General features: G+C 48.6%; 1 protein-coding gene across 7 annotated transcripts in view; it reads left to right on the plus strand.

The window, feature by feature from the left end:
• SAMD11 (sterile alpha motif domain containing 11) overlaps positions 1 to 23,134 on the plus strand; it is a 139,328-nt gene that overhangs the window by 35,039 nt on the left and 81,155 nt on the right. For 3 of the 7 annotated variants that reach the window (XM_065650040.1, XM_065650036.1, XM_065650041.1), the window contains exons 4-7: positions 2,649 to 2,691; positions 3,426 to 3,499; positions 3,841 to 4,655; positions 6,051 to 6,142. In XM_065650040.1, coding sequence (XP_065506112.1) covers positions 3,857 to 4,655; positions 6,051 to 6,142 — 891 coding nt within the window. In that variant the 5' untranslated portion in view covers positions 2,649 to 2,691; positions 3,426 to 3,499; positions 3,841 to 3,856. Of the gene's footprint in view, positions 1 to 2,648; positions 2,692 to 3,169; positions 3,337 to 3,425; positions 3,506 to 3,840; positions 4,656 to 5,332; positions 5,393 to 6,050; positions 6,143 to 23,134 lie in introns of those variants that run through there. The other 4 variants (XM_065650038.1, XM_065650039.1, XM_065650037.1 and 1 more) reach the window with 4 other exon arrangements.

The following is a 23,134-nucleotide window of genomic DNA, read 5'->3' on the forward strand; positions in this document are numbered from 1 at the left end:
CAAAGGACCTTTGATCTCAGTCAGAAAATCAGAGGTTTACTGTCACACACCTAAATAACAAATTAGGAAGTTTCCCCTCCTTTTCTGAGTAGAATAATGGAGGCATATCCAGAATAAATAATCTATCCATGAAACTGGTGATAGAATAAGAAAGAAAGTCCTTAGCTCTTCACTTTCAGACCTGTGCTTGAAGCACCATCTCTTGTAAAATGCTTTGTAGCACAGCTAGCTGTTTGCAGTTGTTGACACATTTGAGCTGAGAGAAATACAAGATCCAAATTTTGCTTCGATCTAACGTGACATATTCCAGAGGTGGAGAACTAAATGTTGGAAAATGATCACTATTTATTATGTTTACTGTGCTAGTGCCTCTGTGAGCAAATTAAGAATCACGCTTTCGCTTTGCTAGGTGCTGTGGAAACACACAACAAAACGACGTGGTGATTTGTGTCCCCAGACTTGAAACCATATTCCAGTTCCTCAGTGTGGAATTTGCAAAGCGTACGTGGTTCTCTCTCTAACCACGTGTGCGTGGATTTGCTTAGATCTCCCTGATCTGCTCTCCAGTGGTGAATCTGTTTACACTAATCCTGAAAGCTCTGCTGTTAAGAGACTGGAGCTGAACAACTTCAGACTCCTGCCGTGGAACTCAGACATCCAGAGAGAGCTCCTGGTCTTCATGGCAGCGAGGAGAGGTAGGGAGGGCTTGTTAGTAACTTTTAGTGCTTGTAAGAGACTGACAGGCTCAGCTTGAATCTGTGCCTCTTGGGTCCCCCCAAACCTCACTGATTTCTGCCCAAACACCTCATGTTGTGTGTGGAAAACCCTGCCTGGCCCAGGTCACGCACTTCATGTTGAGCCACCATTGCGAGGTCTTACTCTTCCAGTGCTGAACCTTTGCACAGCTTGGCCAGTGCACCTATACCATGGCTGGGATCAAGTGTCTGTTTTTTCCAGGAATGAAACACAGCCCAGTGGTCGCTGCCCTTCTAGACTGAAGACTCAGCACATTCACTTCACTTATGATTAGGTCCAGATTTGAGCCCAGTTTCTTTAGAGGTAAAAAGCAACTGAACTGGCATGCAGTGGGAAAACTCCATGGCAAGTCACCTTTTCCTTTAAAATAGAAGGCAAATAAAAGTTCTCTGGGTTATGCAAGGTCTCGTTACAGCGGTTTGATAGGGGCAGACTGGATAGTAGAGCAAGATGCTGTTAGATCTGAGTGTGCATCCAAACCAGAGATCTGAGAAGTCTGGAAGTCCCACAGGAGGATTTGTTCCTGGAGGATGAAGCCCATCCTTGTTCTGCTCGGACCCCTCCTGGAGTACACATGGGGACTCGTCTCTGGAGGAGGCTGCAGCCAAGCGTTCTCTACACTTGGAGGTGAAGTTGCCATTAGGAATGGAACCTTACGGCTGTAAAAAAAAGAAAAAAGAAAAAAGGCTTTGAGAAAAAAAATACCCACTGTAAGAAGTGAAAAGAAGTCAGTCTTACGAAGCCAAGTTACAAAGAAGATGGAGTCAAAGGAAGTCTGAAGTGGTTTTCAAGCCTTTGCGGAGAGCTCAGTATGCCAGGCATGAAGGTTTTTGGGGCGTGTAAGAGCAAACAGTTCTTCTCACTGTATGGCCTTCTCACCTGACCTCCATCCAGAATCCTCTTATACGCTTTCACAGAGAAAGCCTGTGTCTCCCAGAGCCTCTTCCAAGCATTTTCCTTGGTTCATTAGGTGATAATAGAAAGTGATTTTTCCCCTGTCATCTTGGGCAATCAGAAGCATTAAGAATAAGAGCCTAAGCCTGAAAGCCTAAATGAGAGGGTTTGATGGGTATGTATGTGTCTCCTTCATTAGAGCAAGGAGCAGGGATGGCTCCCAGAGCTTGCATTTCTTGAGAGTAGGCAAGAAACAGGGATCACGGTCAAGTGGTGTCAAGAGAAAACCGGGGTTTGGGGCTTAGATTCCATTTCCAGATCTGCTGAACCCCAGAGAGGCATTTTCCTCCACCTTTACTGGTGTGAAGTAATAGCTTGTCCCACAAGTGCTCCATTAGCGGACTTTTTGTAGAGAGCGGCACCCAGTAGGTGAGAGCTGAGGGGGGCAGAAAATAGCACCTGTAAGATCTCGGGCAAATCACTTGGTGCACAAATGGGAACTTGTCACCTGTATTAACCTGTATTTACGCAAAGTGGGACTGAGTAGCTGTACAATCCTAGTGTGAGTACAGTGCTTGTGTTCTGGATCTCAGCCTCTTTATGCTTCAGTTTCTCCACCAGTAAAATGAAGCTAAAGCAGCTTTCTCAAAGAGGTGCTTGGAGGTGGTGGTCTTTGTCCTCCTCTGTAAATGCTCTGAGAGATGGTGCTGAAATGGTGGGGGTTATTATTGCTTAGAAACTACCTTGCTAACTTTGTCAATGGCTGATTGTCACAACAGCATATCCATTTCTCAGTGTCTGGAAGGCAAGTTCAACCTTCCCCTGTAAGAAAGCAAATAATAAGAGGCACACCTTGGGACAGAGCTGAGAACTTTTTGTTGTTCTCAGAATTCTAAGGCAGAACTCATACAGAACTCTCTCTGTTCTGCCACCTTTTAAGACGTGTGGGGTGTATTTCTTGTGTTTAAGGGGATAATTTATTTCTATTTCCCTTCTAGGTAGGATTCTTCCCGCACAGTCGATCCTACTTAGCATGCAAAGGTAGGGAACTCCATCTTGTTGATGTGACAAACCTCTAACAACTATGCAACTTAATTTTGGGCAGTGTTGTCCTCTCGGGGCAGTTTCGCATGGACCTTGTGCCATGCCTGCCACAGCTCGTAATGGAAAATAAATGTATACCGTGTCTCCTAAATCTCGCTACGTCACTACACGGGAAAGGAGAAGGCTCTAGTATGTCTTCTCAAGTTATCGCAGGTCACAAGGAGTCTTGCCAAGGAGAGCAAGAGGCGGGTTGTTCCCACATGGGAGGGCACCCAGGAATCCAGAGGGACGCGTGGGGTGCCTGTGTGCCCCCCTGCAGCCCACGGGAGCCGGGGGGAGCCCCGGGCTGGCAGCTCCCGGTGCCAGCCCTGCCGTCCGTCGCTCACCCCCTCGCCTGCCGCCGGCGCGGCGCTTTGCAAGCGCCTCTGCTGTTTAAATGGGCCAAGTTAGAGAAGCGGCGGCAGCGGAGGGAAATCTTGTTTGGTCAGAGTCTCTGAACTAAGCTGTGACTTCTGAGCACAGATCAATATGTGTCTGTCCCGGCTCGGAGGGGAGCCCGGCCCCGTACCCACCACAGCGAGGGGTCTGGGGGCAGCGGCGTAGGGAGCACATGGCGTGGCATGAGCTGGCGGGGATATAAATGTATATGTCTTGTGTGTCTCTGTGCGTGTGTGTATATATATATATACATATATGTAACGTAATACCATGTTTTCTAAAATTTTGTGCAGGAGTGGAAATTAAATGCCACCTCGCAGTGATCATAAAGCCTTCGGTGGGAGCGGGGCGAGTCTGCACTGTGCAGGTGAAGGTGGGCGGCCCCCGGGAAACTTCTCCGCCCGGCTTTGGGGAGCCCCGCGGGCAGTGGCACCGGCCGGGGCTGCGTCCTCATCCTCCCTGCGGGCGCCGGCGGGAAGGGGAGGGGAGCGCGGCGTGGCGGCGGGGGCGCAGCGTTTAATTTTAATTATTGCATATAAATAAATAAACCAGGTGTCAGTTTAAAGGAAGGAAGAGGGGGGGAGGGTGAAAAGGGGGCTGGGTGGGCGGCGGGGAACCCTCCAGCCTGGTGAGAAGGTGGGTCGATCTAGGGGAATCAATAAGCTTTTTTTTTTTTTTTTTTTAAAACCAAAATAATGTCTACGGCAGTGGAGACCTCTCCGAGATGTCAGGTATTAGTCCAGAGGGGCAGATCTGTGAGCCACACAGCAGCTCCCGGGTCTACGGTACATTAGGCTCTCCGTGGGAGAGGGATCCCAGACAGCTCTGCTGGGGAGCCAGCCCAGGAGATTTGTTAGCGGGCTGCTCCGGGGGATACCAGGCACCTCCGGCACCCGAGCGCCAAAGGTGCTTGTGTTGCTGCTGCTGCTGCTGCTGCTGGCGCATTTCATCCAAACTCCAGCCAGAGCGGGGGCAAGTTGAACCGGAGACATTAGAGCCACTGTGCTTTGGAGAGACGAGGGCGCACGGGGAGCGCAGCGGCACCATGCCTGCTATCAAGAAGGAGCGACTTGACAGGGAAGAGATGGCCCTGGCAGCCTTTAACCAGCCCATGGACACCTTACCTGACTATCTCGCCCCTCTGGCCGCCGCTGCCATTCCGGTGGTAACCCCGCACCCGCCGGCTTACGACCAGATCTTTGCCCACCGCGCGTACCTGGGCTTCCACGAGACCCACCACCCCCACCCGCACCACCCGCACCACCCCCACCACCTCCCCGAGGACCTGATGCTGGAGAGGTTTTCCTCCATCCCGGATTTCCAGCCCTTCTTTGACAACGGAGAGCCTTGCATCGAGGTGGAGTGCGGGGAGAACAAGGCGCTGCTCTACATCAATAAGTTGTGCCAGGGGAGCAAAGGACCCTCTATCCGGTACCGGGGAGAGTGGCTGACCCCCAACGAATTCCAGTTTGTCAGCGGCAGGGAGACAGCCAAGGACTGGAAGCGCAGCATCAGGCACAAAGGTAAAGGCACCGCTCAAGCGCTCGGTTTGTGCCGGGGTCCCCGCGCTGCTCTGCTCTTCCTCAGCATCCTCCCTCTTGCTCTTCCTCAGCATCCTCCCTCTCGCCCCCGTGCTTTGGGAGCAGGATCCGGGGGGGGGCTCACCGCCTGCTAGCACGGGGGAGAGCTCAGGACCTCATCTCCTTTGGTTGTGCCCCCCTCCCCGGGCATCCCGGTCCCTCTCTACCGGCTCCCCAGGCTGAGCGCCCCGGTATCGGGCTTTGCGGAAAGCGGCGAAGTTTTCCGAGCGATTTGGGAACAGTTTCTCTGGGGTAGTGTGGGGTGGGTTTTTTGGGGTTTTTTTGGGTTTTTTGGGGGGGGGTGGGGGGCTCCTCTCTTCTGGACAGAAGTTTCATTCCGCGCGGGCAGAGGTTTGAACACGGAGCAGACCGCGGGGTGCGGCTTTCGCGGCGCGCCCCGGCGGCCGGCGCCGCTCCGGAGCCCCGCGGCTCCACTCGGCGGGGGGCGGCGGGCAGAGCCGCGGGGAGCGGCGGCGGGCGAGGCCGGGCAGCGGCGGGCGGGGCGGAGGGGGGTGTTCCCCTCGCAGCTGGGTGGCGCGGGACCTCCGCGGCGCTGGCGGCTGCTGACGGGAGCCTGCCCTGCCTCCCTCCCCTCCCCTCCCGCCCGCGGTGCAGCCCGAGCCAGCGCCGCAGTCCCGGCACCGGGGCTGGCGCGGAGGAGCTGCTGGTGCAGGCGGCAGGTGGAGAGCGGGGAACCGGGGGGAGCGGGGGGCGAGGGAGAGCTGATGCCACGCGTAATTAGCTGAGAGCTGGAGGTGTCAGCCCAGAGGGCTGAAGAGCTATTAGGAGGTGATTGACACCTCGCCTTGTTTATTGATCGCCAGAGAAAAGGGGAATAACTTCGGGGGCCGCTCTGATTGTCATTATTCCACTCATCTCTTCTGTTTCTTTTATTACTGGGCTCCTGGCTGCTTTCGGGAAATCTCAATTCCTCTGGGGTGAGTCAGGAGGACCAAGGTGGAATGGACGGAGGAGCGGGGGGAGGCGCCGCTCTCATGGCCGCCCCCCGGCGTGGGCAGCGCGGAGCCCCGCGCAGGTTCCGCGGTCTGGCCGCTGCGCCCGGGCTGCGGGGGCGCGTCTGGTCCGGCCCCCCCCGGCTGCGCTCCGCTGGCAGCAAGGTCCGGCAGGGGCTAAGAGGAGGGTTGTGCCGGTGCTGCTTTCCTGGCTGGCTGCGGGGAGAGCCTTGGATGAAGGGGGTGGTGGGTGGGTGCTGGTAGGCAGGCAAGGGGAGGGGTGTTTGTATGGAAGGTGACTCGTGCTTCCTTCCCCCCCTTCCCTAAATACTTTCTTCTTGTTAAGGTGCTGATCCTCCTCCTTCTTTTTCTTCTCTGCATCCAGGGAAAAGTTTGAAGACTCTTATGTCCAAAGGAATCTTACAGGTACATCCTCCAATCTGTGATTGCCCTGGGTGTCGAATTTCGTCTCCAGTGGTAAGATTATTGTTAAACTATGTGCTTTAGTTAAGACATCTCCCTTCTCCTTCACCTCCTTCCCTTTAAAAAAAAATGCCTTTGCTTCTGTGGTCATGAAACGGTGATCTCTGAGGGGTAGGAACTGTCAGTCTGTGCCAGAGCACTGCTGGCACTGCCCGTGTACCTGCAGTGTGGTCACAGCCGAGCAGGAGAGGAGTTTGCAAACAGAGCAGGTGGGAAGAGCAGTGTTGGACCCGAAGGATGCAACACACGGTGTGATTGTGCGGTTTTCAGGGGGAGCTGTCTGCACACAAACGGCAAATCAATCGGCAGCTGCTTCCCTGTTCTCACCCCTTCATTTTTGTGTTTTGTGCAGAAGTGTAAAAGGGCTAAATAAAGCAAAAGGGAATTATGGTTGCACCCACGTGTCAGAGTCAGAACAGTCACAGTTTACAAACCATTAGTGAATTTTGTTAGATAAGGAGGAACAAGCTCATCTTAAATGCTCACAAGTTTTACAACATTCATACAATAGATCACAGTAACTACTTTCATAGATCTTCCCAACTTTTGCGTTCCTTGTGTTTTCTGCTGTCTGCCTTTATCCTGAGACATTCAAAATGTCTGTACGACATCAACATTTTCATGAAAAAGACGTTGATGCTATAAACAAAAAGCTACTGAAATCATAGTAAGCTAAGGCATTAAAAACAGTTCATCATGCGTAGAAATAACCATAAAATACAATAACATCTAACTGGGATGGCAAAGCTATTGGTTTGTGGAACTAAAGCAGGTCTTGGTCTGAAAAAAACACCATGATTTAAAACATTGTCAGTAGCACTGCGGAAACAGATGCAACTGGAAATTTACCTACTGTTACCCATTGAAATCAACCAGATTTTATTTTATAGCTTCAGTTGAGATCCTGTGGACAATCTCTTTTCACGCGCAGTGTCTTTATGTTCCTGCATGACAGACAGAATTGCGAATTTAAATTATTTCTGCATGGTATATATGTGCATGCATGCGTATGTATACAAATACACACAACTGATGTGGGAAGGGGCTTAGAGCAATAACCAACAGTTACATTAATTCATGTGAAGATACTGTGTTTGTAATGAGAATTTCTTGCATCTGTTTTGTGTAGCCGTGATCCATAGCAGAGTAGTAACTGTCCAGTGAGCTTACTAGTACTAGTTACACTGCAGCATTGCCATGGTATGTTAAACCCAGCAAACCAGATATTCTGAAACCCGGCCTTTCCCAAGGGCTCGTGTAGTTCCTCTGAGTTTACGGGGCAAAGTGCGATGCTGTGTAATGAGCTTTCTCCAGTTTTGAGTGTTGCATGTGCTTCAGTTACCAGTCACGTGGATCAGAGGCCACCAAGCAGGGATCTGCAGAGCAGAGTGAGATGCCCCAGATGCTGGTGGTGGTGAGAAGTCTCTGCCCAGATGACACTGTCTACTGGTCACTTTGCGTACTAACTTGCGTTAAGTGGTAGCCAAAAGGACACATTATCCTCTCCTAGCAGCAACATTTTTAATAGTTGCACAGGGATACTATGGATTTACAGATGGGAAGGCAGTTCTGCATGAAACTTTTAAAATAGGACTGAATTTGAGAAGTTCAGGTAGAGGGAAAGAAGTTGGTATAGTTTTGGGAAGGGAGAAATAAATCCTTCTGGACTTGCCTCTTACCGCTTCCCCAGCTGTGTAAATTAGTTAAAGGGGGTTCTGATGTCAGGATTTGCAGAGCAAGGCCGAACTCCAGTGAGAGCTTTTATCAGAACTCTTGTTTCTTGGTGCTTACTGCATTTTCTGTACTGTAATTAGAACATACGTTTGACCAAACGACAATGTCACATTTTGAACCCGAGATCTGTTGGTAGTGCCTTGTCATAGCTACGTGCACGACACACTCAAAGCAGTTATACAAGGAGGAGGATTAAAAATTTGGCACAGTTCATCTTTCCCCATTTAGTGATCACCGATTTAAGCACCACTGAGATCAAAGAGCTGTTTCTTCTCAAATGTAGAAATGCTTTCTATTTTATAGTGTGGGTAGGTAGAGTCTTGCAATGCCTGTGTCCTTGTGCTACCGTGTTATCACACGGGGGTGAGGAGACGGGGAGCTGATAGCTGGTTCTACTGGTCCAAAATCAGTCCTCGGACGGCAGAACAGGCCAGAAAAACTCAAGCGTTGCCTTTGCAACGGGGTAAGGCAGCTGCTTGTAGGCATCTGCATCTTCGCCATCTGCTAACCGCAGGCAAAGGGACCCCGCTCCAGCTCCTCCTTCGGGAAAGGTGACATCCAATTCGGCCACTCCTGCCACCCTTGTCCCATCGGCCTGTCAGGGGCTTTAATCAACAGCAGCCATTGTTCTGAGGCCCAGTCGGGGTCTGTTTTGGGGTTGGGGAGAGGAGGGGTTGATCTGGAAAGGAAATCGCATCGTGCCCCAGAGCCGGCTTGGAAAACACGCCCGAGGAGCCAGAGCTGAGCCTGGCACGACCCCCCCGCGCCTGCCCCGATGCAGCCGCTCCGGCTCCCCGCAATAAAGCCGAGCCCGGCGGGCGGGACGCCCCCGCTTCCCAGCCCCCGGCCCCCCTCGGCGAGCACCGGGCAGCGGCCCCGGGCCCCCCGCCCGCTCCCCCCGGCCGCTCCCCCCGGCCGCGGGGCCGGCAGTGCCGGGGGCGCCCCCGCGGCGGCCGGGAGAGCGGCGCCGCCCCCGCCGAGCCCGGCCCCGCCGCCCCGTCGCAGCTCGTTTGCTGCAGCTGCAGACAGCGGCCGGCGCCGGGGCAGCTCCGCCACCGAACGCCGGTTTCCTGCGAGGCGGAGGGGGGAGCAGCCGCGTCGCGCCGGCCGCCCTGGCGCCTCCTCCCCCCGGGCCGCGGCCGCCCCCGCGCCGGCATCCATCAATCAGCGGCCGGGGCGGGGGGGATGCAGGGGGGCCCCTCTGAGCCGCGGGGTCGCTCCGAGCGGGGGAGGATGCGGGAAGGAGCCTCGGGAACGGGGGAGTGGGGAGGGCATCCCCCGTGCCGCTTTGGGGGCTGGAGGGGCAGAGCCGTTGTCCTTCCCGGCCGCTGCGCAGTGGGTTTTGGCGAGGGAGCTGCGCCAGTGCTGTGTGCTTTGCTCCCCAGCGCCGCAGAGATGGGCAGTGGGGCACTGTGCGCTCACCCCATCCCAGACTGTGCCTCCGGTTTTCCTGCCCCTCTTTCTTTGTGCCTTTGCAGTCAAGGTTTTTCGGACCACAGGTCTCGGTCCCTTCAATTTTTGGAGGCGCAGGATGCCAAATGTTCACGAAGTTAAGTTGTCAGATGCAGACAGGGGTCTTCCTCCATATTTGTACATGTCAGTTCTGGGCAGATACAGCTCATCTTGGTTGGAGTCCTGGATGGATTCCAGTCTATTCTGGTGAAACCCATTCACTGCAGGGTTCCCTCCGTCCCCATGGAACTTCCCTCTGTGCTCCAAATATACCACTCACGCATTCTCTCCATCTCCACTTCTAAACCCACAGCCGGGGCTGGTCTTGAACGTGTCCTCACTGCCGGCGATCGTCTCAGCCATCGGGAGGGGAAAACCTGATGGTCTTGAGAACAGCACTAACATCTTTATTGCTCAGGCAAAATGTCTTGGATTTGCAAAGCCCAGCATCGCATATCCGGTATAACAGAGGAGAGGCGTTCATTATGATAGATATACTTCGATTGTTTCCCTTGTCAGACAGAGCGTGAGCCTTCCCATGTTCCATGCTAACCATGCTGCCTCTGAAAGTGTCTCAGGACTGGACATTGCCTGTTCCTCATCCTCTTTTCCCATCTTTTCTTGGACAAGGTGTCTGTTTGAAAGGCAGCCTGTGTTGGAGTTTGAGGCTCGTGTAAAGAAGGTAAAGAAGGAAAGGCAAGCTTCCAAAATGCTCTCGTCATGTGGCCGTATTCAAACAACACAAAAAGCACAATAGATTTTTTTTTTTTTTTTTTAACCGTATCTCCTTTGTTGCATGTCAAGACACATGGTAATTCTGCATAACTTGGTCAGTGACAATAGTAATGCATTTGCTTACTGAGGCTGTGTTTTGCTCTTGATTTGATTTATATGTGATTTTTCTTATTTGCGTCTTTTTGCTTTTCATTGTTATTGTTTTCTTTTGATGCCCCTGAGGTTAAGGCATTAGCCCAAGACTTTGTCAAGGATGGAAAAAGTAACTATTTGTTTACTTAAAAAACTGAATGCCAGTAATCAGCAAAGTCCCAGTTATTTAGCCCGAAGATGTCTGAGGATTTTCCCATCTCCCAGTTGCAGAGGTGCGGGGTGGAGGGCAGCTCTGCGTTTCCCCCGACCGTCACTGAGCAGATCCCTGTGTGTGGGATCCAGATTCAGAGGCTGGCCCAAGAAGGGGAGTCTGCACAGTGGACACAGGTCTTTCAAGAGAGCTCTCCGATGAGAAGAGGACTTTGCGTGCTGGAAAATTCAGTTGGCTGCCTGGAAAGGCGGGATTAAGTCTGAAATTTTACTTCTAACTGAATAGATTAGATTTAGGTTCCTTTCTGAGCTGCTCTGGACTTAAGGACTTGAGCTGGAGAATCTTGGGGTTTATGTGAAGGGGGCTGTTTTCATAACTTTGCCTGCGTCTCCGGGGACGGCCTTATGAATGTGGAAAAAGCCCCTCTGTAAAGCAGACTTATAAACTTTTTATCCCCCCGAGGCCTTTGGCACAGTCTGTTGGTTTTTATTTGTGGTTTCATGCTGATTTGGATTGTTTGCTTTTAATCCAGCACATTTTAGTTTAGCTTAGCATTTGTTGGAGTTTTGAGAGTTGGCTGGATTTTTTTTCTTTTTTTTTGTTTGCGGTTTTTGTTGGTTTGTTCGTTAATGGACTTAATTCAGGTGATTTCTAGAGTGCGCGTACTGCAAACTTGTAAGTTAAACTTGGATGCTTGATGGAACTTTGTGCAAAATCAGCCAGACATCACCTTCGTAGAGAAACTGGAGATGAAGTATGTTGTGCTCGTAAATGGGATGAGGGACTCTCCCATCCCATGCAGTGCTGGGGAGAGGTGCTGAGTGCGAGTCCACAGCCCCAGCTCGCAGGGCTTTCCAGCCCGTGGGCGGTGGGAATGTGTGTCTGCATCTCGTACAGGAGGGTCCCAAAAATCAGCTGCTCTTGGGTCATACAGCACTTCGCAGGGGAAAACTGTCAGCTTGAAATGGGAATCAGTGTGGACATGAGAGGCGCTCCTAAATGTATTCTGCGTTAGAAGTTATTCCTAACGGTCCTAAAGCTCAGCTCATCAACAGGGCACACTCCAAGTGCATGATGTTGTCCACTGTCGGATTTGGAAGATGGGTGTCGCACCAATAAAACGACTAATTACTGTTTTACGCAGAGGCACAACAAACCCAGATCAATGGCACTGAGAGCGCTAGCACAATACTGAAGGATTTAATTTGGTGGATTATTAAATACCCTCTGGAAAGGAAAATATTAATTGGATTGCAGTCTTGTGAGTGAACAGCGGAGATGTGTAAGCAGCTATGGCTTAGGAAAATAATTTTATCTGACAGTGGGTTTTAAGGTGATCAAAGTGGGGGAGGTTGGCTGTAGCGCAAGAGCTGTAGTGAAGATTTCTGCTGTTCCAGTGAGCAGTGATAAGAAACTGAATGCAAAAGGTCTTGCATGATGGAAGAACAGAGGAAGATCCATTTGTGAGTTCAGTTTAGTGTTTGTGAGGTGTTTGTGAATAACGGACCAAGCTGACCCTCCCTGAAAGAGGGTGGTTATGCTGAGGTTGGCATGTATGAGGGATTCTGCTTGAAGCAAGCAAATCTCCTCCTGCTGGGATTCCATCAGGGTGCAGAGGGGGTTTTCTTGTCCCGCAGACTTCCCTGGAAGAGCCAAGACAGTGGCGTTCCTGGCAGCTCCGTTCCGTTCTTGATGGGCTCAGCGGTGGGAAGAAGCAGTTTCTGAGCCCTCAGCCCCTTTGGGAGTAAGTTTTACACACCAAGTCAGCAGATGCAGGACGGGCTTTGCAGCCTGGTGCATCGCACTGTGCTCCATCAGGTCTAGAAAATACTGCACTCAGGAAAAGAAAGTTAAGCACGGGAAGAAAGAGGGAAATAAATATATAAAAGCAGGGAAAGCAACATCATCTTGTTAGCGGTGTGTCAAGGGCAGTGTAAAGGTGACATAGGATAAGTAATTTTGCTGTCAAAATTATTTAGAGATGTCATTAAACTGCTTAGGGCTGTCTCTACTGCTTCAGGGCACAGACACCTGGTTTTAATTTGCAGTGGTCTCTGTCCAAACTTGCTGGCCTTATTCAAAGGGATCAGTGCTAATTTGGAGCCTGGTGGCAAATACCTTTAGTGAACGTGGGATCTAAATGGCAGAGATGACTAAAGGACCAGAATTAACTCCCTCATAAACTTTGTGTATTTTCCTTTTCCTGAGGTTTAAAACTATCTGCTAAGTTCAAGTTTGCAGAGATGATGAACTTTTCAGATTGCTGTTCCGGTTCAGTGATGAGACAGGAGAAGAGAGAAGCAGTTTTACATTGTCCCCAGACTTTGGAAAAGAGATCCACTCTGTTTTTAATGAAGTAATGCTTGGTCAGAATGTTATGTTTGCATAATCACTTTGTTTTGCCTATAGTTTTATTTCCTTCTGCTATCTTTTCTGTTTGCTTTTGTTGCTGTTTGTTTTTCCTTCTGTTTTTCCTTCTGCATTTTCTTATTCCATTTCCCTTATGCATAGTTCTCTTTCCTTTATCTGGCAAATGTTTTGCTACACAGCAGATTCTTGTTTGGCATCTCTGGCCTCTGCTCTCCCTTCTTCCTCCTCCCTATTGAAATGCATCATCTTCACTCATTCCACAGCCGGAGAATCCCCGTTCTCACCATTGCAGGGCGAGTTGTCTGTGAGCGAGTTCTGCACCGATGCTCGCTCGTGATGGGGCCTTTTGTTTATTGCATTGTAAAATGGAAAAAACCAATCACTTCATAGTAAGGTTTAATCAACATTTCTAAGAGTAACAGCATCTTCTGTCTTAAGATGTTAAGATGATGGGCAGTACCTGCTATTTCTTGCATTGTGCTATCAATTAGTAAGCAGAACTTTTTTGAATTGTTTCCAGAGAACTAAAAAGCAGGAAAACTTGAGAGCTTTTGATGATAGAAGAGACCCTTGACAAGCTTTTGGTCCAGAATACACATCTGAAATATTTGTAACGGTGACACCGCAACAAAGTTTTGTGTTTGCTTGTAGCTGATTCCCGGTTTAGTGCTGGGATCGTTTCAGATAATTTAAAAAGCAGCTCTGGGATTTTAAACAGCTTTGGTTAACTTGGGCCTCTTAATCACCACAGCTTCTTAGTATAAAACTTTTTCTTTGGAAAGCAAGCAGACCACTTTACCAGACTAGTTGGCTGTCTACGAGCATTTTACCCCTAGGAGCTTGTATTTATCACCGAGTCTCTAGGGCCTCGCTAATTCCGAGTTAGGAGTAGATTCCACTCCAGTGGTAGCTGCTGTTCTGCCTATCTCTACCCATCAAATTGCAAAAACTCCCTTGTAACCCCATCCGCTCTTTTCTCAGGAGATGGATGCGATAGGTGGTACCGGCTCTGCTGAAGCTGCTTTGCGGTGTTGCCAGGGTAACCGGCGCTGGCCCCGCGGCCAGGAAAGGGCAGACATTCCTTTCTGCCACCGGAGCATCGGTGATTGAATGAGATTAGATAGAATTAGATAATCCTGAAATTCGCAGTGATTTGATGCCAGACCTTTATTAAATAAGTAAAAGTACCAGCCCTTATAGTAAAAATGAATTCTTTCAGATCAATAACTTTTCCCACCGTTCGTCTCAGCTGTGATTCTTGAGATCTCTTTTTTGTGATATGGCGTGAACCACACAAATATACTTTTTCTTTTTTTCTTTTTTTTTCCCCAGAGGGGACTATGATATCAATTCCTCTCTTATTTCCCCCTTGTGATTCACCCACTTAACCGTAAAGTGCACTTACAAAGGAAGGCACTACAAGATTCTTCAGTCAATGAACTAGAGTTTACAATAGTAGTGTTACTTTAAAATTGTACACCATTAGTATAGAGTGTTTTAGAGTCGTTAAAAACAAAAAAAAAAGAAAATAAGTTGTATATTGTGAGTGGCTGAGTAGCTTTTTGTTCCTTGTGTGTTCAGTGCCTAAAACTGTTGGGACCTCGTCCTGCTTGGCACGTTCCTGCTTAGCTGCAATAGTCACTGGCATCATATTGTGATCTAAAGTCAATGTGGGTTAAAATAAGCATGGCAGGATGAATGCAGGGTTGGACTTTGATCACCATCAGTCTAAATTTACATCAGTTTAACTCTGTGGACTTATTTTTCATCTTTAGACTGGCATGGCTTGCATCAAAATTCAGCGTGCATCAGAGGACACCTCGCAGAGCACGGAGAATTCGGTTTGTTCTGGCCCTCAAGCAGTTTTGTTTCTTATCGAGCTAAACTGGCTCTTTCAGAGCAAAGGGCAGATTTCTCTGGTTTGTGGTGGTGGTGCTGTCCTTCAGGTGCAGCTCCAGGCACCACTGCTGGGTTTTTGTGGACGGTATGTGGTCTCAAAGTAGTCGAGAAGCAGCCCATCCAGAATGAGAAGGGCAGCCTGCCTACTCCTTATAAAGATGCCTTTAATCCTGAATAAAAATATAATACATTTGATCTGACTTTTTTTTTTAATCCCCAAATTAACAATGTAATTCCTTAAAACATTATTGGCTTGAAATTCATGAGCTGGTAGTTCAGGGCTGGAAGTCTGTGGATCTGCACTTGTTTGCATCCGCAATGTGAATCTGGTTTTGTGAAGTCTCACCTTGCTGTGATGGATTTCTCAGAAATACATTCAATAAACGTAATTCTATGAGGCTGGTAGGCGTTCCTCTCCCCTGGTGTGTGCAGAGGGCAAAAATAATCCTTGCTTTGGGAGGATTCAGTTCTTCCATTGATGTCTCTGCTATTGTCTATAAGTCACTACAGAATCTAATTATTGGGGATGTTTAACTTGGCTTATCCAGAAACATAACATGCCTTTGATGCGCTTTCACGTCAGGGATCTGTGCAGGCTTTGGTGCCCGTGCGTGGCCATTGGAAACGTAGACACCAACCTTTCCAGGATTCAGATTAATTTGGGGAAAGCATCTGCAAATTGAAATATTTAGGTTTAAGGGTTAAAAGGGCAAGAGACCGAGTTCTTGCACTAAAATAAGCAATAGGGCTTCCACAAATGAGTTCTTGTTAAAGGTGGCTTGTATGTACTTCTTAAGGAAAGCATCCGATCTTGGTTAAATGTCCTGGTCCTGACTTGCGCTGAGCCCAGTAAATTCTTTCAGTGGGTAACTGCTCTCATTTTTTAGGAAACGATGATGATATTGCTAATTTAGGTTTGTTTAGTCACTTTTTCCTGGCATGATATTCCCTACTTCTAAAATGCCACCTTCCCCCACCAGCCCACACTGTTTCGTGTCTGTGACCCTGGGGTTTTGCTGCTTGCCATTAACTCACACATCCTCTGTGTTCACCACCACTGATGGCTCTTTGCGTTCTTCTGGGTTGTTGATAAAAATATTAGGGGGAAGTGGTTACATGCTCATACTCCGAGGTCTTTTAATTGCCTTTTAATCCATTTAATTTGTGCCATGTTTACTTGCAGCGCTCTAATTTCTCATTCAAAAAGTTGTGTGGTGTAAGATCAGATAACTTGCAGAAATCTAAGCACATTACGCTAGCACTACTGTCTCAGCAAAAAAAATTATATATTAGTTTAACATCTTTTCTATTAACAAGCTTTAATTTGCATAAATTATATCACCCTCCTTTAGTTTATTATTACTTGTCCAGTTTCCTCTATTTCGTTATTTCTCCGGGGGGTTATAAAATTACTTGGATTATTCTGCTTATGCTTTTTAAAATACAGTCCCAGTGCTGTGTTTTCTCATTTACCTCATATTTCCTCATTGTTGTGAGGGTCATTAAAAATCTGAGTAAAGCGTCTGAAGAACTTCTCTGGCTAACTATTCTGAAAGCCTTGGAGAGCAAGTTCTCTAAATCTGCTGACTTAAAACTATATAACTTTCTGTTTGAAACCTCATAATTCACTGCTGGAATGAGAAGTATTTCATTTTCATACCATGTTAGGGCTAGCTTTTTCTACCAGTGAAGGAATGAAATATTTATTGAACATTCTATTTTTTCAGCATTTCTGACAGTTCTAGCATACCCATCTAGTAATGGACTGAAACCATTATTATCTCCTGTCCTTAATAAGCCAGTGTTTACAATCCAGTTTGGAGTTCTCCAGTGAATGAAAGGACTATTAAAGTTGCATGTGCAATTATTTGATATTAAGATCTTTATAGCATAGTGGCTGGAGTAGGAGAGACCTTCACCACTACAAAGGCCCTTTACCGCACGTTATGCTCAGGAAACGTCCAACTGTCTTAAGGTCTGTTAGTGCTTAGTATTGTATTTGCTTTATGTCCCCAGTGGGATTTCTGCCTTTTTACCTCCTGTTGTTCGGAGGTGGTTTAATGGGAAACCTGGTGTGTGGATGGGCTGGTGCAGCACTGGGCCTCTGAGGAGGAGGATGCTTCTCTTCATCTCCTCGCCGTGGTATCTGCTGCTTGCCAGGCTGATTGTTTACAGCTTGTGGGTGCAGGTAATGAATAGATGCGTTGGGCTTAAAAAAAAATGACCTTTGTGGCTTTCTCAGGAAAGCCAAGCCGTTTTCCCCTGCCTAGATGCTCTTCGAGCTTATACTCCTTGTCTGGCTGCTCTTGTTTTCTCCTGATCTTTCAGTCAAGTCCTTCCTGTCTGGCCGCCAGATTACGAAGCAAGGTGGTATTTGAATTATCTGGAGGAGTGATCACGGTGTGTTCTGTCAAAGCTTGCAGCTCCTTAAACAATCAAACCTATCTTCAGTGTTTCCTTTAAAAGCTCTTGGAAAGGTGTCGGTACAGAGTTACACACGCAAGAGAAGAGATGGAGCTGTGATGCATCTGGAACTCTCCACTGCTTACTAGAATAACCATTAGGAAATACTCTGTCGGCCACCTCCCCCTTCACAAGTCTCGTATTCATCTGTACAGAGACACATCCCCATGGCTGGCTCGCGCGGAGATGCTGTGCTGTTAGCCCTGGCTGGCACGAAACATCTTGATACCCTGCGAGCTGTGAAACTTGACATATGCCAAGGCAGTAACAGGGAGAGAATCTTTCCTCAAAGCTTCCTTGGAACGTTCTGACAGTATTTAATCTGTCGGGGTCTGCTGTGTCATTCAGACTGATCCCAGTAGGCCAATGAGTTGGAATCAATAGTACCGTTGATCAGCACATAATTCTACCTTGATCAGAGAATCCTGATAATTAGAGCTGAAAAAGATGTGTTGCATCACTCAGTCTGCTCCGCAGAGTACTCTGGAAATGCTGGTGTACCTGTTTGTGTTTCTTGGGGCTTTTCTGGCTGCTCTCGTAATAAATATAACGTCAGCTAAGCTGTGCTTTTGAAGGAGGGCTGCGTTATTGTTGCCAGACAGTGACCAATAATAGGTGCTGCATTATTTTCCCTCGATATGAAAAACCCTGGAAGAGATGAAGGAGAAGTGGGGCATGAGGAGGAGAACGACTCTGTGAAATTGTCCAGGACGAGAGCTGGAAATGGAGTTGGGTGTAATTCCTGGGGAGCAGAAGGGATGCTCGGTCTCCACGGCTCACTCAATATTTGCCCGTCAGCTGAGACTGACAAAAAAAAGAGGCTTTTCCCTGGGTGTGCTTTGGTGTGATTTGACAGGCTGGACAAAAGGACCTGAATGAAGATCAAGCCACCAGAACGCACAGGCAGTTACCCTGACGGTGTCACCAGCCTGGCTTTGGCTGGACATACTGAGGTGGATGTAAGTGGCTTCTCCTTTTCTTCCTTCACTGATGCCCTCTTCTCTCCCGGAGTTTGGAATCTACATAATTGGAGCAACTTGTTTATTTGGAATGAAATCGCATCCATGGGATGCAGCTGAGCGGCGCTTGGTGCAAAGCAAAACGGGCAGGAGAAGGTGGCAAAGGAAGGTACTTTCTTTCATAGAGCTCTTTTGTGGTAGTTGAGAGCATTTTTGTTCTGTGGCGTAAATTAGAGCAGCTTAGGGCTGCCCGAAGGCTTAAATGGTTTATAAGTGAGCGTGTGGGAAATGGGCTGGACCGTGCTGGGGGGCAGGCTGCCCCGCAGGAGTTAATCATCCAAATGCAGAGCAGACCTGAGCAGCCCTGGCAGGTGTGGAGAGAAAGATCTGTAGGTGTCACATGCAGAAAACCAGCAATAGTGGCTCATTACAGATCTTTGAAAATGAGGAAATAAAGCTGGCTTTTCAGCTTTTTGTGCCGGCTATGCGAGCCCATCAAACATGAATATGGCAGCTTGCCTACCAACAGATTAGTTTTTTATTGCGTTTGCCACCTCCGTGATGCTATAAGGCTATATATACTATATATATAGCACAATAAATCTGGTTTATATAAATGTGAAGTTTGATATATTTTATTAATATCACACTCACGATTTGGATATTTAAATATGCATGGCACATACGAAACTGTTATTTAGCTTATGCTTGTTTTATTTAATTATTTTAGATTTATAGGACACCTGTCATTGGCTCGTAAGTGCCATGCAATTAATTACAAATACTGTCAGAAATTCAAACCTGCCTTTCTTGCCCATCTAGATTATCCATGTCTCTTGAACTCATCACTCTATTGGTGGTTGTTGTTATTATTGTTTTTTGGCACATCTGGCCCACATACCCCATAGGCATTTGCAGCACTTTTCACGGATTTGCATATGCAAAAAGTCAAGTTCTTATAGGTGGAAGCCAAAAGTCACGGTGAGAACATTTACCCAACTTGGATGAAGCCCTCTTGACCAAAGCAGCCTGAAATGTATTTGAGATAATTCTCTTTTTGCTGCTGAAATTACCTCTTGCTAGGCTGCAGAGCTGCTGCAGAGCGCAGGGTGAGCTCCCTTCCTGGGACTAAGGGTCAAGCGCGGCCTCTTTCTGTTGCTCGAGGTGACATGGCTGTTGTGAGTAATTAGTTTAAAAAAATACATATGGATCTCTTTGTGGTACCAGAAACGCTGACTAAAATCCAGAAGGAAATAACAAAGCAGCTGCAAACATGCTTCAGAATACATTGTTTCACTGTATGAAATATCCACTGTTGCATTTGCAATAAAATTAGCGAGAAGGGAAAATGCCAGGGAAACGTGAGGTTAAGAAGCTGTCAGATATTTTTACAAGTGTTGTCTGTATTTAAGCAGCAGAGATCTTGGGGTCAGGTTGGTTCTTTTGTTCTGTTCATACAGCACCTGGCACCGTGGGGTTATGTTTGGGGGCTCGTAGCTGTTGTAGCAGCCAAAGAATACATAGTAATGATCTAGACAGAGTGCGTGCTGCAGAGATAAAGATACCTCTGTGTTCTCTCTGTGTGTTGGTAACTACAGCGATAAGGATCATGTGTACCTGTGTAAAATGGGTTGAAAAAGCCCATGTCTGGCAAGAAGAAAGAAACCAGAAGATGAGCGCGTGGGCAAGAGAGGTGGGCTACGGTTCACAGGAGACTAGGAGACATCTTCTGGAAACTAGCGAGGTGTTTGAGTTCCAGCCGGAATTAGATAGAGAAGATTCTCTGTTTGACTGGACAAGATCAGCTGGGGATGAGCCAGAACAGACAGAGTTTAGGACAGGTCCTGGAGAACCCAAGGATGTATAACGAACAGGAGAGCCACCTCCGCCGCCTCGTCCTGTGTCCCTGCCACCCGTACGCTGTTTTCTCTGAAAAGGGGAAAGGACAGCAGCCCGTTGGACAGGCCCAAGCAGTTGGGAAACTATCTTCTTGTGCTTTGCTTCCAGCACATAACTTTATTTTCAAGAAAAAAGTAAACTGTGGCTCAACTGCAGATTGGCAGCAATAAAAGCTGGATGGTGACTCTGAGGAGGTGATACCAGGTGAGAGGCAACAGCTCAGGAGCTCATGCTACACGTTCCTGATTTAAAAAGTATATTCACTGCTTGTCTAGTTGTTCCGGGGTCAGCAAGGCAGCGACAGCAGTGCCGGCACACCTGACCTGCCTGAAAATAAGGCTCTGTTGTGTAGTATCCCTCCTCCGGGGAGGTGGAGCTCTTCTAGTCTCCCTCCCCTTATCCTTCTTCCAGCTGACCTCCTGGGCTCGGTGAATGACATCTCAGGAGGCTGCAGGAGTCAGTGGACCATGAGTGGCCTCCCAAGGGGTCAGAATTTCTTTCCACTTAAATTCCACCTGTGCAGTCTTTCCTAAGGAATCCACAATTATTATTCATTTAACTTGTATTTTTAAATACTATTCCTTGCCTTTCTTTTACCCTCCCCACTTTAAATGTGATTTCAGAGGGGATTTTTCTAGAGTTCCAGCTGGCACCCAGCGTCCAGACAAACTCAGACCTCTGCCTCTTGCTTTATTCTTTTTCTGTTTGGGAATGGCTCACCTGCCTGGATACAGCGCAGAGGGAGATTCAGCTGAGCCTTTTGAAATGTGTGGAGGGATTTGTCCATCTGATCCCTGTTTATTTTAATAGGGCATTTAGTTCTTGAGAGCTGTGTCTCAGACCTGATCTTGTGTCTCCAGAACCAGTGGGTGTAAGATTTTGGCCCTGACTTGATTGACTCTTATTTTGGCTGTTTCCTCATGTATCCATCAGAATTTGTGCTGGGTTTTGGTTTTATTTTTGCCTGTGCAAAGACTACATCGTGGAGTTACAACTGATGTTGTGCTGTCCTTGCACATTTGTATTCTGCTTTTGTTTTGAGCTGGATTGAGGGAAATCCAAAGAAATAGTTTAAATCCATCTGACAGAGACTGCGTTCCCCTCCTCGTGTAGGGCCTTTCCCTGGCAAGGCTGTTGTTGAGCTGTGTTTGCATTAGGGATCCCCACATCAGTGACATCCCAGTGTGGTAGACAGACTGCAACTGGGCCCTGTATCCCTTGTTTCTCTCCCTTTCCTTGGTCGTGTGTTGCTGTTCACTATCTTCTTCTTCACCGGCTGCTGGTAGCGGGGTGCGGTTAGGCAATGGTTGTGTGGAAACTCCTGCAATGAGCCCCAACCCTTCCACCCCCACACGCTGCCCTGGGGAGACCCAGACACGGTGACTCATCTGCGCTGGCTGCGGCCCGGGGCTGCCGGGGGAAACGGAAGGTTCCAGGCGAGGGGGTGGCGGCTGCCGCCTGCTTCGCTTCTCTTTTTCATAGAATTCTAGAATATTTTGGGTTGAAGGGACCTTCCCAGCTCCCCCAGTGCCCCCTCTGCCATGAGCAGGGACATCTGCACCAGCTCAGGTTGCTCAGAGCACCGTCCAGCCTGGCCGGGGATGTCTCCAGGGATGGTTCAGCCACCACCTCTCTGGCCAACCTGGGCCAGTGTTTTACCACCCTCGTTGTAAAAAAATTTCTTCCTCATGTCTAACCTGAATCACACAGCTGAAAGCACAGGGACCTTGGAGATTGGTGGGACAGGGGCACCGAGGGAAAAGAGGAGGCTGAATTAGTGCTCGGCACATCTCTGCCGTCTGTAAGTACAGCAGGGCCAGCTCATGTCGTTGTGCACCGTGTCACACCGTTGCCAGACATCTTCCGTACCACTGCGGGTATCATATGGAGCTGACGTGTAGTGACACCCAAAGTCCCTGACCTCGCTGTGTCCTTCCTGATCTATGAAGGTGGCGAGAACACAGCAGCAGCCGCAGAGCTGGGTTTCACATCTGGAGGTCAGCCCTGCCCAGCTGTGCCTCAGCACTGTCTGTGAGCTCAGCTTTGAAGAGTCACCGTCACAGACCAGACCCTTGGTCTGCTGGTCCTAGCTGGTGCACGGACTCCAAGAGTCTCTGGGAAATCATCAGGGAAAGCAAGCCTGTTATCGGGAAGTGTAGCTTCAGTCTGCAAGGGTCCAGTCCTTCACTGACAATATTTAAGGTTTAGCATATCGGAAGCAATTGAAAACCAGTGGTTAAACTTTCCAGGTTTTTTGCGTGACTTAAGCTACTCTCTGGGGCAAGGTCCACACAGGCAGAAAACCTGGAGCAAGATATGATCTGTATCTTTGTCTTGTTCTCCAGACTAGGATGGAATTGACCCTGTCTGTGGTGATCATGGAGAGCAGAAGTCAGGTTTGCTTTCAGGATCTGAACGGCTCTAAACTTGGGTGGGGATAAGAAAGGGAGAAGAGAATCCCTTCCTTTCTTACCCTCTCTCTGGGAGGTGTGGGGAAGGTGCTGGTTTTAACTGCTTCCCCTCCCATGCCTTCTGGACGCACGGGAACACAGGTGTGCCTGTAGAAATGTGTGAAGACATGTGTGTGCTAATGGCACCTAAATTTAGCAGCTGCTCCGTGCTCCTGTTAGCCTGTCAAATGAGTACTCCCTCTCCTAGGCTTTGTAAATTGGAGATACTACTCACCTCCGTGACTAATTCCCCATGGAGGGCCCTTAAAGAGGTTTAGAAAACAAGTCCTTTGTCGCTCTGGGGCACGAAACATTATGTCTTTTTTTTTTTTCCTGAATTTGGCTGATGAGAGGAGAAACTCCCATAGGTAGACTTGCCCTTGAACTGCAGACAGGGAGTCCTCAAGCAGGTTCTCTCGCCCTTGCGAGGAGGCGTATGTGCTGTTTCTTGCAGCGCTTTGAAGCTGTGCGCCTGGGTGTCTGCAGGAAAGGCCGAAGCTGTTAACTGGAACTGGTGATTTCTGCAGGAGGAACATGTGATGGCAACGTGCCCAGGGTGGGATTTCACTTTCGTTTTCACGGGCTTCTCCAATGCAGATGCTTGCTGGGTAAAACAGAGCTGCTTAACTGCGCGCAAGAGGATCACGCAACCGCAGAGGAGTCTGTGTCTTCTTGGAACTGCAGGGGGGGAATTAGGATTGGCAGAGTGTAATTGGTAAAG

Source organism: Caloenas nicobarica, chromosome 22 (genome assembly GCF_036013445.1).
Source record: "Caloenas nicobarica isolate bCalNic1 chromosome 22, bCalNic1.hap1, whole genome shotgun sequence".
Classification (NCBI taxonomy): domain Eukaryota; kingdom Metazoa; phylum Chordata; class Aves; order Columbiformes; family Columbidae; genus Caloenas; species Caloenas nicobarica.